At 41.7% G+C, this 12,782-nt stretch overlaps 2 protein-coding genes across 3 annotated transcripts in view; both read left to right on the top strand.

Annotated features, from left to right (window-relative positions):
* The window catches only part of LRTM2 (leucine rich repeat transmembrane protein 2), a 733,960-nt gene that overhangs the window by 171,998 nt on the left and 549,180 nt on the right, over positions 1-12,782 (top strand). The window lies entirely within an intron of this gene.
* The window catches only part of TRIM24 (tripartite motif containing 24), a 47,133-nt gene that overhangs the window by 19,797 nt on the left and 14,554 nt on the right, over positions 1-12,782 (top strand). For both annotated transcript variants that reach the window (XM_075210725.1, XM_075210724.1), the window contains exons 2-6: positions 4,510-4,628; positions 7,036-7,186; positions 10,778-10,907; positions 11,216-11,332; positions 12,261-12,375. In XM_075210725.1, coding sequence (XP_075066826.1) covers positions 4,510-4,628; positions 7,036-7,186; positions 10,778-10,907; positions 11,216-11,332; positions 12,261-12,375 — 632 coding nt within the window. The remainder of the gene's footprint in view (positions 1-4,509; positions 4,629-7,035; positions 7,187-10,777; positions 10,908-11,215; positions 11,333-12,260; positions 12,376-12,782) is intronic.

The following is a 12,782-nucleotide window of genomic DNA, read 5'->3' as shown; positions in this document are numbered from 1 at the left end:
GAAAAAGTGGGCGTGGCCTATTTGCAGCCTAAAAGCGTCATTTTTCGCCAATACTCCTATTCGTTCATTTTTCCGACTGATCCGGCCCTTTGTTAAAGGCTGGAACTCTTCTTTGTAGAGAATTGAAACGCTATATTATTATTATTATTATTATTTATTTATAGGGCGCCACTAGGTATCCGTAGCGCTGTACAGGGACAGACAGAAATACAGTACAGGGTGAGACATCACGGAACAGTTAACAAAAAGCACAGTAACTCAGAAGCTCAAAGTACAGCTAGATGACAGGCTATAAAAAATGTCTCTGCCTTCGCTAAGAAATCAAAAACCTTTTTTAAGGATTAAAGGACACAATGTTACATCCTTACGGTTTTCTAATAGAATATGATATAAAATAGTGTTTGTTCCAACGTTTTTAGGAACCATTTAGATTGCCCCATTGTTTTTAACAACTACCACACCCCCCTTTATAAACACCAAGGAGCCTAAGGGATAACTCCTCCCAAAACTGAACCTATTGTTTTGAATGAACTGAGCGGAAATAAATATTTCTTGCCTTCAACTCTCCTCTGCCTCTGTTTGAAACAAGTAAAGAGGTGTCATGCTCCTCCTCCACAGGGCGGGGCATCGACACCCAAACTACTTGCTTCAAACAGGCCGTCCTGTAAGAGGGTGTGGAGTGTCGTAGAACCGTTAGAACAGGGATCCTTTTTTTTCTACCCAATTCCAGTAGTTTCACAAGCGGGAGAAGAGATTCCTTGTATCCGTGTACCCCAATAACGGCTGCTCCTCCTGTTGCATGTTGGGGTTTCATGGAAAGTTTAAAACCCGTTGGAACCCAGTTTTCTGGTTGACTCCTTTTCACATTAAATCGGCGCCCTCGTGTCTGGGCAATTCGGATCGACCTTCCCCGATGTTTGTTGATTCTTTGGTTAATGTCAAAGGCTCAGTACAACTGCACGATATCACCTGCATCATAGGGGTGTGGACGAAACGGCTCCGGTCATGTAGCTTTAGTTGTCAAACATTCCCAGACGTAACAATCACTTATAATGTTGTTTAAGCAAATGGAATGTGAAGAAGTTAATTGCTCTGACTTGGTGTTAATCACCTTCAAGTGTTCTGCTCCTAATTGTCAGGATTTTGACATGATGGTGCGTATGGGGCATCCAGGAAGTGTGTGTTGGAATGTAAGCTGTCAGCATTTTTCGTAGGAGGCCAAGCTGCTGTTTTAGGAATGACTCTTACGTAATTTATGTAATATAACGAGGGCATGAATTCGGAGAGTCGGGAACGGTGCATCTAGTTTTTGTTTTTTATGAGCCAGAGCTCTGAATTATGCGCTTAAAATGTTATATCGCAGAGATCACGTTCGCATACGGTCGTTCGATCGAATGGGCGGTTAGAAAGTGGTTTTCCAACTGAGCAGCTGTGACTTTCTGCAGAGAAGAGAAGCTCAGTCAGGCTTAAAGCGTCACGCCCGAGCGATCCCATTGTCCAAATCCGCTCATGAAACATTTTGATAACGGAGTCGCTCTGGTGTGACAGGAACAACATTCCTGACTTGATGAAATGTTACTCTGGGCGAGCAGAGCGTCGCAGTTTCTACACCCAATCGGCTCTTGAAAGCCTTACAACCAATCATAAAGCGGTGAGAACCCCGTTTTCTAACCCACAGATTGCGAACAACCTATTTAAAGGTCGTTTACTTGCAGAAAATTGGAAAAAAATCAATATCGATGTCAATATCTAGAGTACCTGAAGAGTGTTAATTTTGTCCTGTAATTTGCATTACTTCAGAGCAAAAACTGGATTATTCTGGATTACTACTTAATTAAAAATGTGAATCTAATCTGTTTCTTGGCTTCAGAGGTAATATTAATACCATAGAAACCATCTGATTATCACAGAGCCCAATATCCGATCTCTGACTCCTGGAAATTAAAATATTACATAAATCCTTTTTTAGTGCGGTTGATAAAAACAGGAATATTTCTTGGGATTAGTGCTAAGTGGCTCTTATTTGGCAAATCCTGCTCGTTAGATTGGTTATGACTAAGTCTGGTGTCGCTTAAAATCAGAAGTGGCGCAATACAGTCTACGGATGGTTCCGAAATGTATGTACCATGTACCGCAGTCGCGGTAGACAGAGGTGTCGAAGGTCGGACTGACTGCATTGTCATAGACAGTTTAATTACACATCAATAAAGCCAAGAGAAATATTAATGTTTGATAAGAACACAGCTCCTTAAATGTCAAATTATGAGAAATGGGGGGGGGGGGGATCAACAGTTGTATTCATAAAACAAATCTTGAATTACATCAAATGAAAGGAATTGTGTTATTGGCACAGACCATCAATCACTAGAGGAGAATGTACTGAACTTGGTGGTGGCAGTTTCTGGGGAATACTCTTTATATACTTCTGTTTTATATATATTTTGGTTATTGTCAATATGGCTACCTAATTGAAGGCCTGTTTGCCTCCTGTTTTTTGTCATACTTTGGTCAGTGTGTGCTCAGCTGGCAGCTAAGCTTCGCTCTCACTGATAAGATATCTCGCTGATAATCTCTCTTGGGTTAAGTAAACAGTTGAAGGTCATCGGTCCAGTCTATGTGGCTCTATCAGGATTAAACAGATCAAAGATTAGTCTGGGCGGGTGTACGTTGGAGTTAAATGGTCCCTTCACCTACTCCTCTCTTTACCGTTATAGTTTTATTATTTGAAATCGGTTGGCAGCACTGTGGTTAGCATTGCTTGGCCCATGAGCTCAATTCCCGACCAAGGCCCTACCTGCGTGGAGTTCGTATGTCCTCCCCGTGTATACGTGGGTTGCTCGAGTTTTCTCCCACACTCCAAAACCATTCCGGGAGGCCAATTGGCTGCTGTCTGAAATGGACCCTAGTGTTTGTCTGTTAAGGGGACAGGTACTGATTGGAATTACAAATATTCTCTTTACAGTGCTGCTTAATATGGTGGCGCTATATAAATAACATTTCATAAATGTTTTGTACAGGTTTTACATTATGCTGTCACAGTTGACTTTACATTTTGACCTCTAAATATGTCAACTTGCATCAAAGAGCAAATGGCACTCACGGATAGGTTTGTAAAACATTCAGGAGCTTATGGGAACTTAAAAGAAATCTCCATCCCCCCCAAAAATGTTGTTTTTGGTTTCAATTTACTAACATGAGAACTAAAAGTCCTACTTTCCTTCCGGTGGTGCCTCATTGTCGTTCCTGATCTTATCAAACAGTGGTGTGTTGTACGTTTCCTTCAACTGCAAACTTTCCATCCGCATGAATCGGGTTCACAGGAGTTCGGTACCACCGTTTTTTATTTGTTTTTTTTAAATCTGGAAAAGCGGTATTTGTGGTTTGGCTTTCGGAGCTGGACCATTGTAGCTAATGCGTTATGCAGCCAGATTGGGGTAATGATACTTTAATGTTGTCCTGGTGAATTTTATCCAAACTTAATCTCTAATATTTTCTTTTGAATATATTTGAGATGAAACTGTGATATCTGGGAGGCTTCCTCTCTCTAAGTATATTAAGACACTGGAGGAGACTTTGTGGAATGGCCGAGACTGAGCTAGGGCTTGTGTCCAGCTACACAACAAACGTACATCTCCAGTTCTTTCACAATATGAAAACATTGGCATATTATATGGTGGATGTTATTAGCGACTCTTTAGTATAAGATAATATTGTTTCAAGGCTTGCTTCTCTGGTCCTCTATACAGACATAGCATTTCCATGTCGCGTTCTCTAATGTGACTTCTGGTGACCTGTCTTACAAAACACAATATTTCACTGATTGCCCAACTCTGTGTCACAATACCTAACGTGTTACACGTGTCCAGGGATGATCAAGTATAGTTTATGGAAAATAAAATGGTTTGGCCTTTTTAAATGCGCTTGTTATAGCTACTGGCGCTGCACTTGAAACAGAGGAGCCGCTATAATGGGAACACCCTTAACCGAACCAATCCGTTTTAAGATGAAGCGGAGAGATGCTGCTTGCGGAAAGAAACAATATTGGAGCCGAGCGGCAGACATGGGGCAGTGTCCTGCGCAGCTCATCCTCCATGTCTAGTATAATACCTGTATATTTACCAAGTACTTGATGCAATGATTAACATATAGGTTAGGTGTCATATAGATGTGCTGCTTCTTTCACACCCTCGGTAAACTTGGGAGCCATTCCTTTCATGTGTTAATCAAAGTTAACTTTTTAACATCTAGGCGTAATGACAATTGTTTGTTTTTCTGATATATATATATATATATATATATATATATATATATATATATATATATATATATATATATATATGCACTGTATAGATCTTGAAAAATATCTTTGCACACCTTTTTTTTTTGTTGTTTTTTTTGTGACTTGCACTTCCCACGAGGTGCAGATTGATGCTCGTAATGTCTACAGTATAGAAACTGATCTGATACTTAGTTACTAGTTATTAATCTGTGCATTGTTTCTGTTGGCAGTTGGCATTATCCGTTGTCCTGTATGCAGCCAGGAGTGTGCAGAGAGGGACATCATAGAGAACTACTTTGTGCGAGACACCACGGAGGTCCCCAGCAGCACTGTGGAGAAGCCAAGTCAGGTGAGTACCTACGTTTGTCAGGTATTCTCTGCCCTGTCGTGTGGATCCTGCAGGATGTTTATTCTCTGGAGGACTAATTCTTATTTCCTTTTGGGATGTCATAACGCCAGTAACGTCCTTTAGATACAAAGCGGTTCCACCGTCATCTGTATACACCAGTGTTCTCCCCAGAAGAATTGCCAGCCGGGTGGCATTAAAAAGTAGCCGGGGGGGCAGTTGTAATGCTTAGCAGTAAAGTTGAAAAATGTTGGAGGTTATTGCCCACAAGTGCCAGGACTGGTCAGACTGGTGGTCAGTGGTCTAACACTCACCGCTGGCTGCAGTGCTCACATAGGGTCTGTTATAGTCGGAGAAACAACGGTGTATTCTGTTATAATAGGACTCTGTTGGGCTCCAGGAACCGGAGGAACACTGCAGACATTGGTAATTTAGGAAGCACAAAAGTATCGTTGGACCCACCATGAACCTATATTTGCGCAGGTTCTCCTAGATCTCAGCCAGGGTGTGGGGTTTTAGGAAACAAGAGTGCCATATTAGCGGGTGCATAGGCAGGCGGAATGATTTGGATGCAGAGAGGACGTTCTTGGGGTGCACATTGGCGCAGAAGCGAGACTTCAAATTACTGAGCGAGATGACTAACGAGGGGATGAGGAAGTATTTTATGGGGCTTTTCTTGCAGCAAGGAGGGGTACACGCCCCTTTCAGCTATTCAGGGATTGGGTCTTATCCTCTACATTAGGTGCGACACAATCTGTCCTTCATGCTGCACTTGGTTGTAGAACCTCATTTCCAGGCACACTCTAGGCAATATTTCCACCTCTAATAAGGGCCGTCCCCATATGTCTTCATTCAGAATTAATTTATGCCTTATATAAAAGGCTAAAACCCAGCAATTTTGTAGCAGGAAGTGTGACGTTTTTAGTTGAAATTGGGTGGTAGTGAAGGGGAAGGAGGATGGACTTTGCACATCGCATCTCTGGAGGATTGTGCACATTGAGGCGCACTTTGCAGGTTTGGCTCCCTACATCAGAGACTAGCGCCTGTGTGCTTGATGGCTGTGGAGACCCAATGGCATGGAGCCAAGTGTTTGGTTAAGGACTTGGGTGGCCAAATTGGGTAGATTTTGTTCCTCTCTATCTTCTGTTCGTGAAAATGATATACTCAATTTCTAGAAGATCGAGCATCAATCAGGTCAATTCTCTATTGTCTTGTAATGGGCACTTTCAGTAGATTACCATATATTCAAAACCTATGGGGGTTTCACTACCGAAAAGTAACTTTGAAACCGGTTTTGACTTTACATAGAAGCGGGTTTTTTTTTTCTGTGCACACCAGATTCGGCACCGCGGTGACAACAGTGAAGAGATGCTTTAAATTTGTCCACACAGAAGCAGTTGCAGTTGTTTGACCGGTTTAGCTGTGTGAAGCCAGATATAGCTGCGAGCCAATTATCATGCAGTCACATCCGTTTATAGCTGTATACAGGTTTATATGTTCCAGAAGGCCTTCCCGTCATGTAATCACATCATTAATAGAGGGTCATGCGCAAGTACGTTTGTTTTCTTGCGTTTCTCTAGCGTTGTTACTACAGTACTCTGTTTAGCTTGGGGGACTGTTCGTGTGATTCCTGATACAGACCAATAAAAAAATCCAAATCGCTAACCATTCTAGAGGGTGTAAGTGACAGAACTTACCTGCAAGAATAGCTTACGGGTGGATTATGGTTGGTGTATACTGTACCACAGTGCTCCACAGCGCTGGACAGTGGGGAATTGGGCATACATGTATAACAGGGACATACAAGTTAGACAACATAAGAGACGTGAAAACCCAAAATAGATGGGAAATATTCTGCTGATCTTTTGTGTCTTTTAGTTTTAAATCAATGAACCTTGCTGGGAGAACATTTACCAGCTCTCACTGCAGATAAACGGGTGTTGAAGGTGTTAGCCTCTGGAGGAAGGGGGTTATCTCAGAGCAATAGTCTGCTTTTGCTTTTATTAAATACCTTGGCGCTATCATCGTGAATTACACCTCTGTAATTATGTTCTGGAGATGTTTAGCAACTGCTACACAAGGGAATAGGAGTTGTCTTCATTCAGAGTGATAAACTGTTCATTTACCTGACACTGGAGGTTTGTAATACTGTAGAAATTATTCATAATCTTCTCACTACTGTAAGATTCTCCCACACCAGCGCCTCTGTAACTGCTATTTCTCATTGTCTCACAATACACTGGTGTTGGGGAATGACCCAGTAAACCACCCCCATCCTGCATCTGTATGCTGCATACAGCAGGTTTCTGGGTATAAACCTCCCTCGGAGTAGCAGAATGTCAGGGGTGTTGGTGGATCTCACATTTCTAAGGTTATGTATTAATTCCGTTTACTTTTTCTTAACTTTTAGCAAGTTTGCACAAGTTGTGAGGACAACGCGGAGGCTCGGGGCTTTTGCGTGGAGTGTGTGGAATGGCTGTGTAAGAACTGCGTACAAGCCCATCAGAGGGTGAAGTTTACCAAGGACCACACAGTTCGGCAAAAGGAGGAGGTGCCACCAGGTAACGGAAGCTCCAACCTAGACTTGTTCTTCTGAGTGTATTAAAGGGGTAGGGTCATGTGTTAGATATTTAATGAGGAGAAACGCGTTGCAGCATATTTTCGGGGTAAAGTTGAAGGCTGGGTGAGAGGCATTGGTTTTTTTGTCGGGCTGTGATAAGATGGAGTTTCTTTCATAACTTCCCTGAAATGAAGTCTTTCATACTCTGTGTCTCTACCGTTCTGGCAACACTGCTCTGGGTTGGAAGGGGTTGTAAAAGCAAGAACATTGTTCAATCTGATCACGGACATTTGTGGCTAAACTGGACAATATCCAGCAATCCATCTTTGTTTTAATATCAGGATCACTTTTGACTTAATTGCATCGTGCAGGTGTGGTCCGAAGAGGGGCCCCACAAGCAGGCTGTATCACTGATGGTCATCCAATCATAATTTGACCTTGCGTTAGTTTTGGAGCCACACACAGAACCAATTGGGTGCAATATTGCAGCATTTGAGATTAGCTTTGGGGTTCTTGCACACCAGGTAAAAAGATCATGCTCAGTGTGTTATAAAGATCAGACATCTAAGTAGCAATCACCTCTTTTTCAAGGATGTGCTGCATACCTGGTTACAGCCAGCAAGCATTAAACATTGCACTCGTAAACCTGTATATATACAGAGGTGTTGAAAGATTTGGCAGGTTTAAGTGGCTCCAGTAGGTTGTTCCTGAAGTTGGAATCTCGGTAGGAAAAGGCATTTGAACTTAGAAACTATTAGTCATCTTCCGGAGGTAGGTCTTAGGTGGTAAGTGCTTTAACTGTGGGAGTATTGTACAGAAAGCTTTTGAAGGTTAAAAAGGTAATGTGGTGTTTGTATGGAATCAAGTGGCAGCCATCCTAGATCTAATTACATATTATGGTGGTGGCTTTTATAATACAGCAGAACAGATTTAATTGTATTGTGCATCAAGCTTGTTTTGTGGAATTTGATAGTCATCTATACTATACTAACATCAGTTGTATGAAGTGCTTTCTGGTCATGGGAGGTAGACAGTATTTGTCTTTATAGAGCAAGTCTAGTTTATGATTGTCCTGCATGATGGGCTATCTATAAAGGTATCATGGTATCTTAAAATATTGGGGTATTTATAAGCAAATGGAAAGAGGTTACATCTTAAAAAATGAGATTAGGGTTGAAGTTTGCTTTTCACTTCTCCATTGTTCCACCCGAGAGAAATCGGATTGCAGCACTTGCCAGTATAGCGTGATCCACAGTGTCTATAATGAGGAATAACACGCCAGTCAGTTGACCATGTTCCATTCCACACAATCTCATTATAGATTGTTAAAGGGTTTTATGTCCAATGGTTTGGCTGAAAGACAGATTAAAAAAAGGCTAAATCATTTTAAGTTCGTTATTTGGGAATAAACACATTTTTCATGACTTTGGATAATTAACCTGTAATTTGAATTACTGCTTCTGTCAACGTCTTTGTGGATCGGGATGACTGGTCAATTTCCATTCCTGGGAATCTTGACTGCAACTGGTTTGTCCCATGTTGGTTATTTTTTTAGTTTGATCAATATCAGCTCATGCACAATTACCGCTTCACATGCTGAATGTGAATGTAATTTATATTGTATTGGGGGAGAAACTGTATCTGTGTGCTCAGACAAACTGAGTTCTGATTTACGGCTGTTCCTTCTCAATAAAGGTGTAGTGTATAAAGTATCCATTCAATCTGCTGCTAATGGCAGTGTTGCCTGAGAGCATCATTCTGATGACGAGCGCAAATCTATGTTCCAGACGTTTGCTGGGTTTCAATGCAAATTGTCAGAGAAATATTGGGCTTTTGCTATGTGTTTTCCGTTGCATATTTTTTGCATACACCCGTAATCCTGAATATCTTCGGTAGTTCCATTTACCTTTCATCGCTTCCACAAGTCTTTGAAGTGGAATAAATCATTAAGATCAAAAGTAACCCAGTGAATGTGATCCCAACACACGTGGGTATCGCAGAGTTATAGAAACTGAGATAATTTAAATGCAGAATGTATGTCTGGTATCATTGATTCTATATGGGGGGCAGTAAGGGCCTCAAGCGAATGTCCAAGGTTAATATGGTTGAATGTTATAGTGTGCATGACTTTCAGATGTTTGAATCTATGTGCACAGTGCGTTATTGCAGATTACTAACAATGGTAATTAGAATATCAGAGCAGTGTGTTCATCTGGTACATGGAGGAAGGAAACGGGCTGGGAGTGAATGAGTGAAGGATTTGAGATTGGTCCTTGTTAGTTACAATGTAGTGATTTCAATATGGCCCATTGATATGATAGAATCTATCTGTTAGGGACAGTAGAGGTTTCATGGGTCGATGCAGCAATAATGATGGGATTAGTGAAGGGAGGGCAGGTTTTCAAATGTAGATGGAGCACAGGAGTTACTCCAAAATTCCAGGAATCCTCTGCATAGAATAAGAGTCTTCCTCCTCTGTTCCTCTCATCCATACTCGTGTCTGTAAGGTCATGGAGACCTTAATTCATCCAGTTCAGACCATGAATGTTTACATGGATGACACAGGCCTTGTGGGAGCTAGAGACGGTCCGCTCTATTGGTGTTTGGAGGAGTCGAAGGGCCAGGATTTACAGCTGGTGGACGTATGGACAGACGGCTGACAGCCGACGCTCGTCACCAGTGTTTGTTAGTGCAAAGCTGCTGAGTAAACCAGGCTGTATACATGCAGTGCGGACCTGAGGGAGATGGTTACAGTGGACAGCGAATGAGAATTGTTACAGGAAATAAATAGATTAAACAGGAGAATGAATGATACTGGCATCCGGAGGTTTGGTAAATAGGTGGAGGGTGCAGGGTGGACAGTTCCTTTGTAACTGCGGTTTCAGAGTTTTCTCCTCCTGAATAACTCGGATGAATCTACTAATGACTGTTGAGGAAAAATCTGCCCTGATTAAGGAATCTTCTAATGTATCGGATTACTGATTATGGACACCTCCCACGGTAACCACACAATTACAATACAATAAAGCCATATAGACCAGCACCGAGAATTAGTAAGCCAGCGCTCTGTTATCCCATAGTATACATGGTACCAGCTGCATATAAATGTCCTATATGTATACAAAACAGAGATAATTGTCATTGGCGTTTTGTATATAACACCTGTATCATGGTATCTAACAAACTGAAAACATGAGGTATTGGTTCATATTTTGATCAGACATTCATACCTGTACCCCAGCATCGAGGTGCCTCGTTATACTCTTATACTATTCACATACTAGTTATAGAACAAGGTGCAGGTTACATCAGTTATTCAGAGCTGGGATACAGATATTACCAGACACTGAGCAATATTCAATTAGCAGCTTTTATCCTGTGTATAATATGTTTTATTATTAGACAGTTTATATCATTAGTCATCCAGCCACACTTGTTGCCCTTTGGTACCGTTCAGGGGTAATTGTTTTCTTGTGGACCCTGCAAATAGTGGTGGCTGTTTTCTGGGTCACAATGGCAGATTTTTCCCTTGGTAATTGTGGTGCCATATGTTAGATCTTTGCCTTTTTCTCCTTTCCCCGGACACCACCAGCGGTCGGAGCGAACAGCCAGCGTCCAGTCTTCTGTCCGTTCCACAAGAAGGAGCAGCTGAAACTGTACTGTGAGACGTGCGACAAGCTGACCTGTCGGGACTGCCAGCTGCAGGAACACAAGGAGCACAGGTAACGCTGCTCTTATGATTCTCATACCGTAGTGCTGGAGCGGACACATTGTTTGAGAATAGATCACGCACTACAAATGCTTTGGCATTCAGATCCAAGGTTTAGCCGAAAGACCTGTTTAACCTGTGTGTGTGTGCGCTTCTACCAACCAACCCTCCTCTTAGCAATTTAAATATTCTAGTTGGGTTTGTGGTAGTGATGGCAGTGGTGGATATAGTTATTATAGCATAGTTGTTATAGTGTTATATCAAGTAGACTTTAAGCAAAACTCTCGAAAACCTCTTCTCATTAGATATTTGTTATTTTAGGTACCAGTTTATTGAAGAAGCTTTTCAGAGCCAGAAGGTGATCATCGATACCCTCATATCAAAATTAATGGAAAAGAACAAATACATTAAATTCACAGGAGACCAAATTCAGAACAGGTATGTTGAAGATCTTCCAATGTGTCCTATATCTCGGATCGTGTAAAGACGCATCGGGGTATATTTACTAATCTGCGGGTTTTAATAGGTGGAGATGTTGCCTATAGCAACCAGATTCTAGCTGTTTTGTAGAATGCACTAAATGAAAACTAGAATCTGGTTGCTATAGGCAACATCTCCACTTAGGCTCTTGTTAGGCTTGTTTAACTATCGTGCAGATGGCCTCTGTACAAGCTACTTGGTACCTGCTCTGAACAGTGTTTACTCGACTTCTATCCCTCTCTTCCCCAAACAGTTTTATATATAATACAAACTATAAAATGTGTGAAGTGCAGAGATATGACCCATATAGTGTCTGTAAATGATAATTCCAGCATATTATGGGACAAATGTCAGACAGTTTTGAAGATTTGTTTGGTTAAACTCCTTCCTGACCTAGTTATGGGGCTTTCTGGCTCCTAAAGATCTTTGTTCAGAAAGTGTACGTAATAGAGTAAAAACACAGCGACCTACATCTCTGTAAACGTATCGCTTGCACCTATACACTTGTACAAAATGTTTAATAGACAAAAGGGCGAACAGAATAATCTAGAAATCTGCATGTTACAAGAATGTAGTTTAGCCGTAGTGTGTATCCATCTTTCCAGAGGTGTCATAGCCCCTGTGTATAAGGTTACTGGCTGTATAGAGTGCAGGTGAGATTTGTATGCGGATCGTGTTCTTCCAGCAATTACATTACTCGTTGCTGCATTGCAGTCCCCTGTCTACTACAACTAATGTATTCATTTACTTTACGGCAGCGCTCGCCGGGCTGTTTGTGCGCACACGACCCCTTTTCATTTCATTGCAATTATATTTCAACCCTGACAGTTAATTTAGATTCGGCTGATTATATTTCACGGTAACTTTTTTTTTTTTTTTCTATCAGAATTCTTGAAGTGAATCAGAACCAAAAGCAGGTGGAACAAGACATCAAAGTGGCCATTTTTACACTGATGGTGGAGATTAATAAGAAAGGGAAGGCGATGCTTCACCAGCTGGAGGTAAATGTAACGTGTAAATGACGCTAGACCTCTTTGAAGGAGAAAGAAGGATTTAGGAAACCACCCAAAACCAGCGATGTTCACACTAGCGCCCGCAGAGCGGTTTTATGTCACCATGGAGGTAGAAGAAGCAGCCGCAGTGGAACAGATCTATTCTTAGGGGGGGGAACGGTCTCCGATGCTGAAATGTTTTCATTACTGGATGATTGCAATCAGTCTCCTCATCAGTGCTGTGAAATCAGCGAAGACTTGAGCTCTGTTCTATAGAGATCCTCTTACCCTGAATGGCCTTGATGTCTGAGGTTTTATGTAGCCAAGTTTAGGCTCAGACGCAAAATTCAATTCATCTCCTAGGCAGGAAGTTGTGTGCACAAGAAATGTCCATATGATGTCACAGGTGTGTGAAC

The sequence above is a fragment of the Mixophyes fleayi genome, chromosome 4 (genome assembly GCF_038048845.1).
Source record: "Mixophyes fleayi isolate aMixFle1 chromosome 4, aMixFle1.hap1, whole genome shotgun sequence".
Classification (NCBI taxonomy): Eukaryota; Metazoa; Chordata; class Amphibia; order Anura; family Limnodynastidae; genus Mixophyes; species Mixophyes fleayi.
Note: the sequence above shows the minus strand (reverse complement) of the source record. Positions and strands in the feature narration are given on the sequence as shown.